We start from the raw sequence: 19,056 nt of genomic DNA, 5'->3' as shown, positions 1-19,056 counted from the left end.
AAGGATCTGTTCATGAGAGAAAAAAACACGCTGTAAAGTCCCTGAACATAGAGGACTATTTTCCTATGTTGAGATTTATATTATATATAAAAAGATTCTCTCCAAAACATCATTATCAACCACTCCAAATAGGAACTCTGGCCACTCTTTGGATAAAACAACATATTTGGTTGAAAACCGCAAGTGTGAACACAACCCAGCGGTTTTCTTTTGAATTTTTGTCTTTTCAAAAATCTTGTAAAATATATATAAAGTATGTTGGATACCCATTGGGGGATATGATAAATGCATAGAGGTGCTATCGTATGTTTTCTTTTCCTGGCCAGGAGATTTTTTAAAAACTTTTGTTGTATATTTCAATATTGCCGGTATTATCTGGAATTAAAAAATAAAGTATTATGCTGAATTTTTATCTAACCCAAGAGTGCCTAGTCATATTTCTGGATCATTTTTCTTTTTTTCTTTTTTCACACATGTAGGGTCTTTAAAAAAACAAAGAAACACTGTGTAATAATTAGAGAGCTATCTTTTTGTGGTGTCACAAGCTAGACACAACATATTGGACACTGAAATGGCATATCTATGGAAAAATTTCCATTTTCACTCTGAAACATCCACTGTGCACTAATTTACACCTATGGGCTCAAGATGCTCACTACATCTCTAGCTGAAAGCCTTGAGGGTTGTCGTTTCCAAAATAGGGTCTTCATTGTTTTGGTACCTCAGGGGCTCTGCAAATGCAACATGGCGTACGCCAACCATGCCAGCAAAAACTGCGCTCCTTCCCTTCTGAGCGCTACCATGACTGCAAACAGCAGTTTCTGATCACATATGGGGTATTGCCAGACTCAGCAGAAATTGCTTTACAAATGTTGGGGTGCTTCTTCTCCTTTATTTATTGTGAATATGAACAATGTTTAGCTAAAACTACATCTTATTGGAAATTAATAAATTTCATTTTCACTGCCCAATTCTAATCCATTAAGGAAAAAAAACTGTAGGGTTAAAATGCTCACTGTACCCTTAGATGAATTTCTTAAGGGGTGTAGTTTGCCAAATGGAGTCCCTTATTAAGGGTTACCACTGTACTAGTACCTCAGGGGCTCTGGAAATGTGACATGGCGCCCAGAAACTAATCCAGCAAAATCTGTGCTCCAAAAGCCAAATAGTGCTTCTTACCTTCTAAACCCTGCTGTGTATCCAAACAGCAGTTCATGACCACATATGGGATATTTCTGTACTTGGGACAAATTATTTTATAGATGCTGGGGTGCTTTTTCTTTTTTATTTATTGAGGATATTAAAAATTTTCAACTAGATCTACATTTTATTGGAAAAATATAAAATTTTTAATTTTCACGGCCCAATTCTAATGAAATCGATGAAACACCTGTAGGGACACTGCACCCCTATATGTCCTTGAGGGTGTAGCTTACAAAATAGGGTATGTTTCTTTTTTTTGGGCACCTAAAGGTCCTTGCAAAACTATAGTAATGCCTAGAAAACATCTTAACAAAAAAGAGGCCCCAAAATCTGCAAGGTTCTCTTTCATTTCTGTCCTGTGCTTTAGTCAAGTAGCCCACTAGGGCCACGTATAGGATATTTCTAAAAACTGCAGAATAGGGTAGTAAGTATTGAGTTGTGATTATCTGTTAATACTTGCTGTGTTGCAGAAAAAAAGGATTAAAATTGAATATCTGCACAAAAAAAAAAAAATTTCAACTTTCACCTTCACTTTGCTTTCATTCCTGTGAAATGTGAAATGGGTTAAGAAACTTCCAAAATGCTGTTTTAAATATTTTGAGTGCAGTTTTTAAAACAGGGTTATTTTTTAGGGGGGTTCCAACATATAGACCCCTTTAATGTCACTTCAAAACTGAATTGGTCCCTAAAAATAGGTTTTTGAAATGTTCTTGTATATGTAAAAAATTGCTGCAAAGCTTGATTCACACACACAGCGTCTTGCTGCGTTTTTTATTGCATTTTTGTGAGCATTTGTAGTTCTTTTTTTTTTAGTGTGGCCAGATGTTACATTAAAGTCTATAGTAAAATATTAAATACACTACACACAACTACATTTTGGTTTGTGGTGTTTTTGAGGCAATTTTATGGTCAGTGGCGTGTCTTTTTTTTCAAATGCAGCTTGCTCTTCGTAAAGCGTTTTGTTTTTTATCAGGTATTTTTCCCATAAACTTTACTATAGGACTTCAAAAATGGCAGAAATTTTTTTACAAAATGACACCACATAAAAAATGCCACTAAAGACGCCTTAAAAAAATGCATTGTTAAATTTTAATAACGCTAGCACTTTTAGAAGTGTTTTTGATGCAGTTTAAAAGGCCTGAACATTTTTGTGTGTGCAGGAGGACCTAAACTTATAACCCTAAATCATTTGTCAGCACAGAATGTTAGACCCGAAAACTAAGATGGAGATATACTTTAGGGTGGAAAATCCTCACGGATTGAATCATTGGGTACATCTTGTAACAATAATGCGAGGTTTTATAAATTGTAATAATTGTATCTTTTTTTATCTTTTAGGGGAAGTTTCAAGTAGTACTCATTTCTACCTTTCCAGTCAGTGGTTGACCAAGCTTGTGCCATCGGTCCACACTGTGGTGTTCACTGTGGCTCTGCCTTTAAATCTAATGGCGATCCTAATGTTCATATTGAAGATAAAAATCAAGACGCCAGCCGTAGTGTATATGCTAAACCTGGCAACAGCTGATGTGCTCTTTGTTGCGGTGTTGCCTTTCAACATTGTTTACAGATTCTCAGGGAACAACTGGACAATTGGAGATGGAATGTGCCGATTTGCTACTGCAGCATTTTACTGTAACATGTACTGCTCCATCCTGCTCATGACAAGTATGAGTGTGGACAAATACATGGCTGTGGTCTTCCCAATACACTCTCGTTCCTGGCGCTCAAAGAAACTAGCTTGGCTGGTGTGTATCTTCATCTGGTTTATAGCCATAGCTAGCACTGCGCCTCTTCTGCTTACCAAGCAAGATCTTTACATGGGATCATTAGACATTACAACTTGCCATGACGTGCTGGAGCTAGAAGAACAAGAAAACTTCTACATGTACTACTTCACCGCCATTTCCTCTATTTTTTTCTTCTTTCCATTATTGATTACAATCTTCTGTTACATTGAGATTGTCCGAACATTGAGTAAAAACACAGAGGACATTGGAAAATCCTCTAAGAAGACAAGAGCTATTTTCCTAACCATTGTAGTACTTACTGTGTTCATTATTTGCTTTGGGCCGACAAATATCATCTTTGTAATGCATTATCTGCACTTCCTTAATGGACATTCTGAGTCTCTATATTTCGCATACATTTTGTGTGCTTGTATTAGCAGCATAAGTAGTTGTATTGATCCTTTAATGTATTACTATGTATCATCAAGGTGTCGGAAATATGTATATAGTTTGTTATGTTGTAAGATGTCCGATAATCTGCAAACCAAGTATGAGCTCCAGGCACCAAAAGAATCAGGAACAGAAAGTTCATTTCTTAAATAATAGACATTTTACACACAACTGATACCTATTTATAGACTCCAAGTATTTGCTAGGTTTATTTTTGCTGAATATATACATTTAAATGTGGTATTTAAATGTCTCCATTCAGTGCCCAACAACTACTGCATGGGATTTCTTCATTTTGAGAATATTTTGCTAAATATGATGGAGAAGGTAAGGCTTCGCAATAATATCTGTATTTGCATGACCTCTACCCAAAAGAAGACATCTATAAGGGTATGTCTGCACGTAGTATAAATACTGCGGATATTTCGCAACATATTTCAATGCAGAAAATCTTTGGACAAATCTCATGCACACGCTGCGTTAAAAAACTGCCGTAAAAAAGTTCATAAATTGACCTGCGGTGCGTTTTTTTAATCTGCATCATATCACTTTATGCTGAGGATTCGCTTCTCTTCTGTTGCGGGTTTTCCCCATTGAATTAAATGGGGAGGTAAAACCAGCAAGAAATAGCAAATTTTGCAAAAGCTGCGATTCCGCCACAAAAATCGCAACTTAGAAAATATGAAGAAGCTTTTTGTCGTTTTAAATGAGTAAAAAGGTTTATACTTACCAACCGGGCATTGTCATAGCGACAGGTTCTTCTGTTACCCATCCATATGACTGCTGCAGTGGACACATGGGCTGTAGCGCCATCCCAGGAGGTCGGACTGCAAGGACAACAGAGGGACATGTCGCTATTACTACGGAGGACAGTGTAAGTATAAGCTTTTTTTTTTTTCTTCAACCGCCGTTTTCCACAATTAGGTGCGTTTTTTCAGATGGAGTTCCCTGTGGGTTCCAGGGCGGATACGCTGTGTACTTTTTCACAGCGTATCTACCCTGTGTGAACATGGCCTAATAGATAAATAAGTCCATATGTACTGAACTCCCCCTAGTGCTGGCTGCATGTCACCAGCTTTTCATCATTTACTGTGTTAACCCCTTCCTAATGTATGACATATACTTATATACTTATATAACGCGGGTGTCGGCTCTACGTTACAGCCAACATTTCACTGGAGCACGATCCCGTTGGTTTAACCCCTTAGATGCTGCGGCCAATAGCGACCGCAGCATTTAAAGCGTTAGAAATAGGTGAGCGACCCCTTCTGACAGCCCATTGACCCCCCTGCGATGCAAACGTGGGGTGCCCATGGTTGCCCCCAGGCCTAAAATCTTTGTTCTCCTATTAGGTCCATTTCACAGAGTTTTGTTGGTGCTGATTTAAAATAGCGGAAACCACGTCTGAATCAGCACCAAAAAACTTCCGAAATCGCCTCCCATTGATTTCAATGGAAGGGAGAGGGTTTTTTTTTACCGGTCAACTATTTGCTGCTCACGGAAAAAAAATGGCATGTTCTTTCTTGCTGCGGTTCCGCCTCTAACTTCCCATTAAAATCTATGGGAGGCAGAAAAAGCGTTTTTTGTGGTGTTTTTACCCGCGGTCCTCCGGCAGGGCTTAATGGTAGCCTGTCAGAAACACAATATACTGCAATACATTAGTATTGTAGTATATAGTGCTAACCAGGGGCGTAACTAGGAAAGACTGGGCCCCATAGCAAACTTTTGACTGGGGCACCCCCTCCCCTGGGTGTCACACAACCCCCCTGCCTTTTTTACAGCCCCCCCTGTAGATAACGCCATACAGTCCCCCCTGTAGATAAAGCCATACAGCGCCCCCTGTAGATAACGCCATACAGACCCCACCGTAGATAACGCCATACAGCCCCCCCTCTAGACTGTATGGCGTTATCTACAGAGGGGGACTGTATGGCGTTATCTACAGGGGGGACTGTATGGCGTTATCTACAGAGGGGGACTGTATAGCGTTATCTACAGTGGGGGACTGTGTGGCGTTATCTACAGGGGGGCTGTAAAAACAGAGCCCCCCCCTGCAGGGAACGCCATACAGCCCGCCCCCCCAAAAAAAAAAATGCGACCTATAGTGTGTCCTACAAATAACATGCATCCCCTATCCACAGGATAGGGGATACATGTGTGATCGCTGGCAGCGATAGGGAGAACGGGGGACTAAAAGTCCCCTGAAGTTCTCCATGACTAACCTCTGACTTCCGGCGTCTGCGCAGCTCAATAAAAATGAAAGGAGCGCTGGGCACGCATGCGCACAAGCGCGACCGGCGCTCCATTCATTTCTACGGAGCTGCCGATACAGACCCCGGAAGTCCGAGGTTTGTGATGGAGAACTTCAGGGGACTTTCAGTCCCCCATTCTCCCTATCAATGCCAGCGATCACACATGTATCCCCTGTCCTGTGGATAGGGGATACATGTCTTGTTTAATGGCAGAGCGGGGTTATACCTCCCTGCTCTGCCGTAGTGTTCAATGGCGTCCCGCTGTAGTAGCCATAGCGGCGGAGCCTCCGGCCATGGTGGGAGCCTGTGCCGGCGGGCGACACGGGCCCCCTCATGCCGCGGGCCCCGTAGCAGTCTCTACGGCTGCTACGGCGGTAGTTACGCCACTGGTGCTAACGATCCAACGGTTCAAGTCCCTTAGGGGGACTAATTAAAAAAGTAGAAAAAAACTTTTTTCATTTTCCCCCTAAAGCATTGGAAAAAAAATAATAAACCTAATTTGTATTGCCGCATCCGTAGAAGTCAGAACTATTACAACATAACATTATTTAACATGAACGGTGAACGCAGTAAAAAATTGAAAATGCCAGAATCGCTGTTAAAAATTGAATAAAAAGTAATCAAAAACTAGCATTTGCCCCAAAATAGTACCATTATAAACTACAACTCGTCCCACAAAAATTATGTCCTCATACTGGTCTATTGACAGCAAAAAAAAATTTCCCGTTTCCTAGTACATTATACGGTACAATAAATGGTGGCAGACAAAACTACAACTCGTCCTGCAAAAATAAAGCTCTCATAGGACTATATTGATGGGGAAAAAAAAAAGTTATGGCTTTTGGAATGTGGGGAGGAAAAAAATGAAAATCTGAAAAATGGCTGCGGCGGGAATGGGTTAAAGGCAGTGTTCTCTGTGAGGCCCATTTTATTACTATGGGGCCCTATTTCTGTGTACGCCACTGCAGAACACACAACATCTTAGCATGTTTAGATGAGTAAACAATAGAAATATTATGTATTCTCTATTTATTATATACTTCATAAACTATGATGTAAAGCAGAGCTCATGTACCATGTTAGCAATATAATACAGTGCTCCTAAACGTAGGGATATCACTCATCTTGACTGTGTTTTAGTAATACACAAACAATGTATGATTTACAAAGCTAAACTATTGTGAATATGACACAGCGTACATTATGACCATGTTGTATTCGTTGTAAAATGCTATATTTACACGAACTTCCCTAATACAACCTTGAAAATATTCTATGTAATAGGATAGTAGGGTTGGAGATGTGTGTTTACTATGCTTGTAATCTGCATGTAAGTCACAGAATTTATTAAACAAGATGACAAGTAAGTGTGCTGAACTTTCATTGCTTCGCATGCAAATTGCTGGTTACTGATGGGGGTCCTAATCCTGCAGAGAGTATATGCTATGCTTTTTGTTCGTGTAGCAGAATACACTGTATTTTTTTAAAGAGCTTTAAGGGTATGTACACACGATGAGAGGCATTTACGTGTGAAAAGACAGACTGTTTACAGCTGCCTCGTTTCACACGTAAATGCTCCTCCTCGTAATTTACGAGGCGTCTGTGACGCTCGTAAATCTTGAGCTGTGCTTCATTGAGTTCAATGAAGAACAGCTCAAATTACGTTGCAAAGAAGTGCCCTGCACTTCTTTGCCGAGGCAGTCAATTTACGCGTCGTCGTTTGACAGCTGTCAAACGACGACGCGTAAATTACAGGTCGTCTGCACAATACGTCGGCAAACCCATTCAAATGAATGGGCAGATGTTTGCCGACGTATTGTAGCCCTATTTTCAGGCGTAAAACGAGGCATAATATGCCTCGTTTACGCCTGAAAATAGGTCGTGTGAACCCAGCCTTAGGGGTTTTACCACATCTGCAAATGGTGCCTTAGTAATATATATCCAGGGCCGCTATCAGGAATTTCAGGGCCCACTACAGCTAAATTTTCTGGGCCCCCCTACCGTGGCACCGCCTGTTAACGGTACTCCGTCCAGCACTATATCATGGTACCCAGGGCCGCCATCAGGGGGGGTATTATGGGTACTGATGTGAGAGGCCCGGCCAAACCTAATTGAAAGGGGGGCCCGGCAACTGCCGCGACTTGCCTTTGGAAGAAAAAAAACAGGCCCCTGCAATGGGGCTCGTTTTTTTCACCAAAAGAATGTCGTGAGCTGCGGGCCCCCCTTTCAATTAGGTTTGGCCGGGCCTCTCACATCAGTACCCATAATACCCCCCCTGATGGCGGCCCTGGGTAGCATGGGGGTCGTCATGGGGGCCATCAAACACTGCCGCCCATGCGACCGATCGCGCGCACCCGCAAACTCCCGCGCATGCACACCCGCGACCGCCTGGAACCGCGCACCGAATTTTGAGGCAGATTTTGACCTGCCCACACTATCTTGCCGCGTTTTTTGCCCGCGGCGATTGAGGACAGCAGACAAAAAACGCAGGGAAAAATGCATTTTCTGCCTCCCATTGATTTCGATGGCAGGTCAGAGGTGGAACCGCGGCAAGAAAGGACGTGCTGCTTTTTCTTTTTTCCGCGACTGGCTCCCATTGATTTCAGATTAAATCAATGGGAGGCGGTTTTGGAAGTTTTTTGGTGCTGATTCTGACGCAGTGTCCGAGTCAATATCAAGGCCCAAAAACTCTGTGAACTGGGCCTTATTGTTAGGGCTTATTCAGACGAACGTGTAATACATCCGTGCAACGCGCGTGATTTTCACGCGCCTCGCACGGACCTATGTTACTCTATGGGGCCGTGCAGACTGTCAGTGATTTTCACGCAGCGTGAGTCCGCTGCGTAAAACTCACGACATGTCCGATATTTGTGCATTGTTCGCGCATCACGCACCCATTGAAGTCAATGGGTGCGTGAAAATCACGCCCAGCACTTCCGCAGCAGTATAAACTATGAATGAAAACAGAAAAGCACCACGTGCTACAAACATACAAACAGAGTGTCATAATGATGGCGGCTGCGCGAAAATCACGCAGCCGCGCATCATACGCTGCTGACACACGGAGCTGTTATGGACCTTTTGCATGCGCTAAACGCCACGTTTTTGCGCACACAAAAAGCACACGCTTGTGTGAATCCGGCCTTAGGGTAGGAACACACTAGGCACGAACACTGCAGATTTTATGCAACACATTTTATTGTGGAAAATCCGCAGCGTATCACAGTCGCAGCAGAGTGGATGAGATTTGAACAAATCTCATCCACACGCTGCAAAAAAATTGGACCTGCAGTGTGGCTTTTGGCTTTTTAAGCCGCAGCATGTCAATGTATTCTGTGGAATCGCCGCTCCTCTGTTGCGGAAATGCTGCGGTTCTGCCGCAAAAAGCACACATGAGAAAAAGAAAAAAAGGCACTTTTTTAAATTTATAAAAAAGTTTAGACTTACCCCGGCCGTAGTCCTGGTGACGCGATCCTCTATTCTTAGCGCAGCCCGGCCTCCTGTCATGACGTTTCATCCCATGGGACTGCTGCAGCGGTCACATGGTCTACAGCGTCATCCCAGGAGGCGGGGCTACGTTCAGAAGAGAGAGATGCGTCACCTAAAATACGGCCGGGGCAAGTCTAAACTTTTTTTTTTCCCTGCAGGATTCCCGCAGCGGACATGCCTCACGAAACCTGCGCCACTATTTGGTGCGGTTTTGCTGGCGGAATTCCCTGCGGCTACCGGGGCGGATAAGCTGTGGAGTTTTACTCAGCGTATCCGCCTAGTGTGTCCCTTATGATGTCGCTCCTGGAGCTGCTGCCGGTCTCTAAATAGGCAGTTGGTCCAGTAGAATTTGGAATTATTTTTTTTTGTGAACCAGCATAAAAAAATACAAAACTTTTGTGTTAGGGCCTGTTCACATCACCGTTCACTTCCGTTCCGGGGTTCCGTCTGAGGTTTCCGTCGGGTGAACCCCGCAACGGAAAGTGAAAGTGACAGCTTCTGTTTCCGTCACCATTAGCGCAGTCGACTACGCTATTGATTCCGTCCGAAAACCTGCCGGAATGGTGACGAACGGAAGCCATTAGCGTGAACAGGCCCTAACACAAAAGTTTTGTGTTTTTTTAAGCTGGTTCACAAAAAAAAATATTCTTCTGCTGGGAATTTAGGTCCCATTAGGGTAGGAACACACTAGGAGAAAACACTGCAGATTTTCCACAATTAATTTCATTGTGGAAAATCTGCAGAGTGAGGGTATGTTCACACAGTCAAAAACGTCTCAAAATACGGAGCTGTTTTCAGGCGAAAACAGCTCCTGATTTTCAGACGTTTTTGTAGCAACTCGCGTTATTGGAGCTGTTTTTCAATGGAGTCAATGAAAAACGGCTCCAAAAACGTCCCAAGAAGTGACATGCGCTTCTTTTTCGTGGGCGTCTTTTTACGCGCCGTATTTTGACAGCGACGCGTAAAATAACACCTCGTGGGAACAGAGCACTGTAAATCCCATTGAAGGCAATGGGCAGATGTTTGTAGGCGTAATGGAGCCGTTTTTTCAGGCGTAATTCGAGGCGTAAAACGCCCAAAATGACGTCTGAAAGCAGTGCGTGTGAACATACCTTAATACAGTAGCAGCAGTATGGATGAGATTTGAACAAATCTCAGCCACACACAACGGAAAAAATCTGCAGAGAAATCGTTCATAAATTGACCAGCGGTGCGGTTTTTGAAACCGCAGCATGTAAATTAATGCTGCTGTATCGCTGCTTTTGTGTTGTGGGTTTTCCCCACAGAATTCAATGGGGAGGTAAAACCCGCAACAAAGAGTTATGTGTTGCTACTTTTGAGGTGGAAACACTGCAAATCCATCACAAAAATCGCAAATGAGATGAAAAAAAAAGGTATTTTTTATTTGAAATTAATATAAAAGCTCATACTTACCCCGCTGCTGTAGTCCCAGCGATGCGATCTTCTCTTCTGAGTGCAGCCCAGCCTCATCCTGTGTGACTGCTGCAGCCAATTACAGTTAAATTACAGTCGGGTAAGTATACTTTTTTTTTTTTTTTACTACTACAAGATTTCCGCAGTGGACATGTCGCCCGAAAAACCGCACCACAATTTGATGCGCTTTTTCTGATGGAATTCCCTGCGGCTGCCTGGGCGAATACGCTATGTAGTTTTACGGAGCGTTACCGCCTAGTGTGTTCCTACCCTTATTGTATTCGAGACTAAAAACATCGTAGGATCCCCTGGTTCTCTGGTCGACAATAGAAGGCTGCAAGTAGGTATATCTGGTACTGAAAGGTCTAAAAGCATAGGCCAGAATAATTCTACTAATATAATTTACACATACCGTATGTATGTTATGTAAGATAAAGTAGTAATCATTGAATATAACTCATGACATATAATATAACTTAATATGAATAGACATCTGTATTGATGCTGATCACATTTCGCTGGGAATATTCATGACTATGAAAACCTGTTCCTGGATGTCTTTCGATGAAATTTAAGAGTTAAAACCAGCACTGCCATTATTTTCTGTTTTGTTTCGATAAAATTTGCTTGTAGATCTCATTTGCTTGCCTAGTAGACAGCGATACAGTCCATCATAATGTGACTGTCTGTATGAAAATATCCAACAAACTGAAGTATCGGAATCACACTTTATGATAATGGATATATGAAAATTTATGAAAAATAAAATCACACGGGCAGGATGTACAGATACAAGCCCCTAAAATATAACTTATATGATTTTTTTTTTATAGTAGTGATAGATATCAAGGGTGTAGCCTTATAATTGGTTTGGGAACTTGAGACTGGTGTTGTAGTGAAAACTGTGGTTTTATATCAAATACAAAATATTCAAAGTCAGCACATAAACGCTTCCATCTGTCCTCCGAACGTATGTTAGTAAGAAGTAGGGACGGATGGATGGAAGTGTGACTGCAAGATCAGAACTTGTCTGTTACCATGGAGATGCATGAGGCTGTACAGGCGCTGCAGACACAATGCAATAACACATTTTTAATCAATACTATTTGCAAAGTTTTCATTTCAGATGCATCAAGACAAAGAAAACAAAGAAAATGGTTATGAATCTGTACATTGCCATATTTATTGTTCAGTTCATTGAACACTAAGGTCGGGTTCCCAAGGGTCAGGTACGCTGCGTAAAAATCACGCAGCGTGCCTGACCTGAAACCCGCACTACATTCCGTCCGAAAAATCGCACATTGTGGTGCGGTTTTTCAAACGAATTTCCACTTCGGAAAAAAGACGTTCATACTTACCCCCTCGGTCTACTCTGCGCGTAGCCTGGCCTCCTAGGATGACGTTGCAGGCCATATGACGCTGCAGCCTGCGATTGGCTGCAGTGGTCACATGGGATCAGGGGCGTATTGGGAAGTTAAAGTGGCCCTGGAAAAAAATCTAAAGTGGCCTTGATATTGTAGGTATGTCAAAATTGGCGGCAGGCGGGGCAAACACAAGTAGGCAGGCAAAAAAATCATTAGCTGTGGTCACATTGGTGGTAGGTTGACCCAATGCAAAAATACAAAGTCGGAGCCTTTACAGTAGGGGGGCTAACACACAATTAAGCGAGGCATTGCACTCGTAGACAGGGTGAATACTACAAAACAGTGGGTGGAGCAAAAAGCCCAAATCACTGACCTCAGCAGTACCGTGCCGTACATACTGGCATCATCGCCAGTGACTGTCTGCAGCGGTCATGTGCCAGCACAGAATGTTATTAGTCCTGGCAAGTAAACTATAAACAAATATTACCACAACACAGTGACTGAATAATACTACCGTAACTGACTAAAAAAATCCTATACAAAGATCAATATTAAAACTAGAGATTAGCGAATTTCACAAAATTCCTTTTGGGCCATCAGATTTGATCAGAATAAATTCGTTGTTAATTGAGTATCAGCAGGCGTCGGCACGCTATTAGCACCAGCAATTAAATTTTAATTAAAATCAATTCATTTGCAGATCATGTGACCTACTCAGGGAGTTTCAGCCTTTCACTTTTTGCGGAACCGTGAATACTGATGATACACGGATGCACTATGGAAAGTTTTTTGCGGACAAATGGACCACATATATGGACAACGGATCCGCGGTTTTGCAGAACTTAAAATCACTATGCTCGTGTGCATTAGGCCATAGGCTGGTTTCACAGATTACGGTCATAAAGCGCCTCAAAAAAAGGACCAAAACTGGAATTTGAAAACCCAGCGTGACATCAGGTCTGATACACTGCGTAAAAATTGTGCATCGTATCTGACCTGGAACTCGCAGCACCTTCCGCAGCACATTGAGTCCACTCACATTAAAATGACCATCAGCCCGCCACTCACAGTAAAATGACCATCAGCCTGCCACTCACAGTAAAATGACCATCAGCCCCCACTCACCGTAAAATGACCATCAGCCCGCCACTCACAAATTCCCCCTGTACATAGTGCCACACTGCCCCTTGTAGATAGTGCCACACAGCCCCTTGTAGTTAGTGCCACACAGCCCCTTGTAGGTAGTGCCACACATCCCCCTTGTAGGTAGTGACACAAAGCCCCCTTGTAGGTAGTGACACACAGCCCTCTTGTAGGTAGTGCCACACAGCCTCATTGTAGGTAGTGCCACACACCCCCCTTGTAGGTAGTGCCACACAGTCCCCTTGCAGGTAGTGCCACACAGCTCCCTCGTAGGTAATATAGATGCCCCTTTGTAGGTAGTGACACACAGCCCCCTTGTAGATAGCCCCCCTTCCTGTAGATAGCACCACTGTAGCTCCCTGAAGGAGCGGAATCCCCTGTGGACGGGGATTCCGCTCCTGGATGTAGCACTTGATATCTCTTTCCATATATGGACAGTGACATCAGGGGCAACTCCTGAAGCGGAATCCACGTCCACAGAGTTGCCGACGCTGTAACTGGGGATTCCACTCCAGGAGAAGCCCCTAATGTCTCTGTCCATTTATGGACAGTAATGTCAGGGCCATCTTCTGGAGCAGAATTACTGGCCACCGTGTCGGCAACACTGTGGATGGGAATTTCGCTTCAGGAGGTGCCCCAGGGGCATCGCTAGCACCGGATCTCCGGGGCCCAAGCCCTGGATCTTTAGCACGGTGCCCCGGATCCCCGGGCGACTGACGCTACCGGGCAGCGGTCATGATTGCGAACGGGCCGCGGCCCCGCACCACTATAGAAATGTACAATAGTAACTGGGGCCTATGTCATAAAATACACTGGCCCCTGTTACTATAGTAACGACATATATTTACCCTCCTTCCTGAGCGCAGCGGAAGTCCTGACGACTTCTCGCGTCATGACGCTGTGCGCCGCGCATTACATCACGACGCTGGATAGTGTCGGGACATCCGCTGCATCGAAGAGCTGGGCAACATCATTAATGCCTGCTGGGGTCCTGTATCTAAGCCTGCCTTGTGGTAAGCTTAGATACAGGGTCCAACAGACAGCATCACACATGGGCTTACATCAGGTCCCATGTCTGATACGGTCTGTGGGACCATGTATCTAAGCTTACCACAAGGCAGGCTTAGATACAGGACAGTAATCTTATAATGTATAAGATTACTGTGGAATTAAATGGAACAAATGTCGTGCGGTCCCCCCCATTTTTTTTATAACTAGCCAGATACAACCTGGCAGCAGCAGTCTAGAATTACCAGGATGGGAAGGGCCTCTGTTTTTGTTGTCCTTTCTCAGCCTATAATTCCAAATTTGGACAGTTTCTGCTTGAATATCTTGGATATGTCAGAATAGCCTCCCAGAGCTTCTGTTTTGATATGAACTGCCTCCCACCCTCATAGATAATTTGCTTGAGGATGCTCCAAAGGTTCTCAATAGGGTTGAGGTCAGGGAACATGGGGGCCACACCATGAGTTTCTCTCCTTTTATGGCCATAGCAGCCAATGACACAGAGGTATTCTTTTCAGCATGAGATGGTGCATTGTCATGCATGAAGATAATTTTGCTACGGAAGGCACGGTTCTTCTTCGAGGAACTGAAGAAGTTTCTGAACTTCAGATTGCCCCTTATATACAGCCTCCCATGGAAGCAGCGCCAAGCCAGATCCCAAAACTTCTGGGGAATCCTCACAGAGTTTAAAAGTTTTAATCCCGCTCCGAGGTCTCTACTTGGGCAGTCCCTGAGCGCCAAGAGCTTCTGGAAGCAGGTCAACAAGACCTTTCTGTCAAGAAATTTTCTCGACATGGTCTTGATCTCCCTCGCCTCCAGACCCCACCGACGAACAACCTTCAGAACCGGGGCGGCATAAGCCGGGAGGTGCCCATGGGGTGCATGCAGGTCTTTCGCTTGGCCTACTGTCTCCCATTCCTGGAAGAAAGGCCATTCCTTTGTCACAAGACCTCTTCAAACCTGGCATGGTGCCTAAAATATATTCTAATAAAAAGAAGGATCCAAAATCCTCTAGGTGCTCCTCTGCTTCTGAGACCTGTGTTTCAATTCAATTCCATTAGCACACTAGGGCCACATGTGGGATAATTCTAAAAACTGCAGAATCTGGGCAATAAATATTGAGTTGCGTTTCTCTGGTAAAACCTTCTATATTACAGAAAAAAATTGATTAAATATGTAGTTCTGCAAAAAAAAAATAAAAAAATTGTACATTTCTGTACTTTGCTTTAATTCTTGTGAAGCACCTAAAGGGTTAAGAAACTTTCTAGATGCTGTTTTGAATACTTTGCGGGGTGCAGTTTTAAAAATGGGGGGACTGATGTGGGTTTGTATTGTATAGGCCCCTCAAAGCCACTTCACAACTGAACTGGTCCCTGTAAAAATAGTTTTTTTTAAATTTTCTTGAAAACTGAGAAGTTTCTGCTAAAGTTCTAAACCTTGTAACATCCTAGAAAAATAAAAGGATGTTCAAAAAACTATGCCAATCTAAAGTAGACATATAAGAAATGTTAAATAGCAACTATTTTGTGTGGTATTACAATCTGTTTTACAAGCAGATACATTTAAATTTAGAAAGATGCAAATATTTGCAATTTTTCGCAAAATGTTGGTGTTTTTCACAATTAAATACTGAATGTATCGACCAAATTTTACCACTAACTTAAAGTCCAATGTGTCATGAGAAACAAATCTCAGAATTGCTTAGATAGGTAAAAGCATTCCAAAGTTATTGCCACATAAAGTGACATATGTCAGATTTGAAAAATAAGGCTGTCAGGAAGGTCAAAAGTGGCTGCAGCGGCAAGGGGTTAAAGCGTGAAGAATTGTGTTGATAACTTGCAACGTAAATAAACGTTTGAAACCAAGGTCTTTTGTCAACTCTCCTATTAAAACCATACAGCAATACATGAAACAATAAATGTCTACTGACGGAGCTGCCCCTGAGTAGCAGTAACATGGTATTCGCTAAATGCCTCTTATCACGGAGGTTCCTGTTAAAGTGAAGGCAAACCAACTCAGCGGATGAGCCCTGGTGTGTGGCATAGGTAAATTAGATTGTATCCTACACTTAGGAGAGGAAGTAATATGAATAAATACAATCTGTGTACAGTGCTACAGAATACCTTGGGTACAATAAACAGAATAGTATAATAAATTTGCAACTTGCCTCTACATAGAAAGAGAAGGGAGAACGCTATGTCCTAGACAACAGACACTGGTACATTCAAGGTGACTTATAATATCTCTAGGTAATGCCTGTAGCAGATACAGTATTCTCTTCTGCTTACGAAAACCCTCCTGATCTTCTTACATATAAAACCATTAACATCCACAAGAGGGAGACCTTCTACTACAAATACACATGTACAATGTTATTTATTTCTTGATTTATTACAATCTATTTCAAATCAACAAATGCTAACAAATTTTGTAATGCTTGTTGAGTAACAGACCTCTCATCAGGAAAAAATCATCTAAAGGACATGCCATAAATGTCCAATAGATGCGGGTCCCACCTCTGGGACCTGCACCTATCTCTAGATTGGGCCCCCCTGATCCGTATCCTACCTTGCCCGGCTCCCATTGCTCCCTTGTCACTGAGCTATGCTGTTTCTGTAACTTTCATAGTAGTAAATGAAAGTTTTGGAAAAAGCATAGCATGATGAGCTACGCTTTTCCCAGAATTTGGGAGCTATGAAAATATCATAGCTCACCATGTTATGCTGTTTCCATACTCCCAACCACCTAGTCAGACAGTGGCCGGAGAGCAGCCGGAGCAGAACAAGTTAGAAGGGGGTAGGGGGCCTTGTTCTAGAGATAGTTGCAGGTCCCATAGGTGGTACCCGCATCGAATGGACATATATGGCATATCTTGTGTGGATATGCCATAATAGTCCAAGATGGGAAAACTCCTTTACATTTTCCTATCACAACAGACATATAGGCAATGTTCTGACACCTGTGAATATACCCATATGCTAACATGTATGCCAATATCATAGGCAGTTAAGGCTCTGTTCACATCTGCATCGAAGGCTTCGTCTGGAGCCTGCAGCGCATGCACACTATTTTGTCCAGCAAAATGATGGATTCCATGACAGAAACCCAACAGAACCCATTAAAGTCAATGGGTTCCATTGGCCACCATTGGTGTAAATCTGGTGATTGACAGAATAAAGAAAACACGTGATGGAACAGAAAAATGAAAATACTAGCGCAGATGTGAACAGAGCCTTACCTAAGCATTAGGAGAACATGCAGGCTCCAAACAAAAAATTTGATGGTCAGCTTCAAACACATGCCTTCAGTGTAACAAGGCAACGCTACTAACCAGGATAAAAGGATCTTAAAAAAATATTTATTGATAAAACATGAGAGAGCACTAGATTGTGCGCAATACCCAAACATAATATAAATAACCAGTTACTAAGGGCAGCGTTTTTTCAGTGCATTGGTCACCGCTTGTGGGTGTGGTTTTGTCCTAATGCAGTCGCTGCAACGTGGGAGAGTACCCTAAAGTATAAAGTGCTGGTGCAATATATCTTGTGTGCTTCTCGTTATACGATAGGTCACGGCTGCCACAATTAAATCTCATGTAGGAGGATTGAGTAGGCAGAGCAGGTGGTCCTTTACCCAAGGTAAACCATACCGAGCCAGAGACCTCTCCTTCAAAAGCTCGTATTAATTATCCCTAACTCAATGCTTGTCTTCAGTGGTCTTGCGCTGTAGGAAGACAACATGTAAATTACTTCACATTTCTCTGCCTGACCCTTCCATTCAATATATAGCTGACATATATTATTAGAGGTTAGCAGCGTTTTAGGCCAGTTTCACACGAGCGTAATACGAGGACATTTCTGTGCCCATATTACGGCTGCAAATCCTGAACCGGCCGTGGATCTGAATACCCAAACTAACAGCATCATAGGGACCTATGATGCTGTTACTTCGGGTCATCAGGCCCACGGTACAGAAATGCGCCCATATTACACTTTTGTAAATGGTTTTGGGCTACATTCAGTAAAGCCAAATTCTAATGTGTTACGATCAACAGCAAACCCTAAAATCTGTATTGGGGGTTTTGTAAACTCCATTAACTAGCACTGTACTGTACTTTTTGACAGATTTTCTGCAACAAACATCCCCAACATATCTGCCCACATGTCTGAACATGGTCTAAGGGGAGTATCTCTGACAACCAATTCTTCCTCTGTACAATGGGGAACCAGTGATCCGGAAAAAATGGCGATGCCTGTTACCATTGCAACAATTGGAATCGAACTAACAACTACATATAGCTTTTAGGCCTTATTTTAGGCCTTATGCACACAAACGTTTTTCACGTCTTTGTGCTGTCCGTTTAAAGAGGCTCTGTCACCAGATTATAAGTGCCCTATCTCCTGATTGGCGCTGTAATGTAGATAACAAAAGTGGTTTTCATTTTGAAAAACAATCATTTTTTAGCAAGTTATGAGCAATTTTAGATTTTTGCTAATTAATTTCCCAACTGGGCGTGTTTTTACTTTTTACAAACTGGGCGTTGTACAGAGAAGTGACAGAAAAATAGACTCTGATCGCATATTTGTTACAGGCTGGGTAAAGTTTAAGAAACCAACTTCCCCCCATAATTTATCGGATCGACTGCTCCATAATTATTAGACCATACCAAAGAGAAAATAGAGCTTGTAGTCAGAAAATATAGAAATATATAAATTTTATTAAACAAAATAACACACATTTAAAAACACATGATAATGAAGACTCTAGTACTAACACTGTGGTACATGGTTCAGCACGGAGACATACTAGATAAAGCGGTATACTGGCATAGAATACAGGCTATATACACTGCCCACATAGATACTGCACTATCACATCAGATGGATTGTGTATTGATTGCCCATAGTGTCCTCACAATCTTATAAATTTAAAGGCTAATGCCAGATAAAGGGAGAATCAACAGGGGGCCAAACAATTGTTAAAGTGAGC

General features: G+C 42.6%; 1 protein-coding gene across 1 annotated transcript; it reads left to right on the top strand.

Moving 5' to 3' along the window:
- Positions 1-2,595: 2,595 nt before the first annotated feature.
- LOC142745838 (proteinase-activated receptor 1-like) lies at positions 2,596-3,706 on the top strand. The gene has a single exon (XM_075854884.1). It carries the CDS (start codon positions 2,649-2,651, stop codon positions 3,531-3,533), a length of 885 nt encoding a protein of 294 aa, XP_075710999.1. The 5' UTR covers positions 2,596-2,648; the 3' UTR covers positions 3,534-3,706.
- The last annotated feature ends 15,350 nt before the right edge of the window (positions 3,707-19,056 follow it).

The sequence above is a fragment of the Rhinoderma darwinii genome, chromosome 1 (assembly GCF_050947455.1).
Source record: "Rhinoderma darwinii isolate aRhiDar2 chromosome 1, aRhiDar2.hap1, whole genome shotgun sequence".
Classification (NCBI taxonomy): domain Eukaryota; kingdom Metazoa; phylum Chordata; class Amphibia; order Anura; family Rhinodermatidae; genus Rhinoderma; species Rhinoderma darwinii.
The sequence above is the reverse complement of the archived record's forward strand: the minus strand, read 5'-3'. Positions and strand labels throughout refer to the sequence as shown.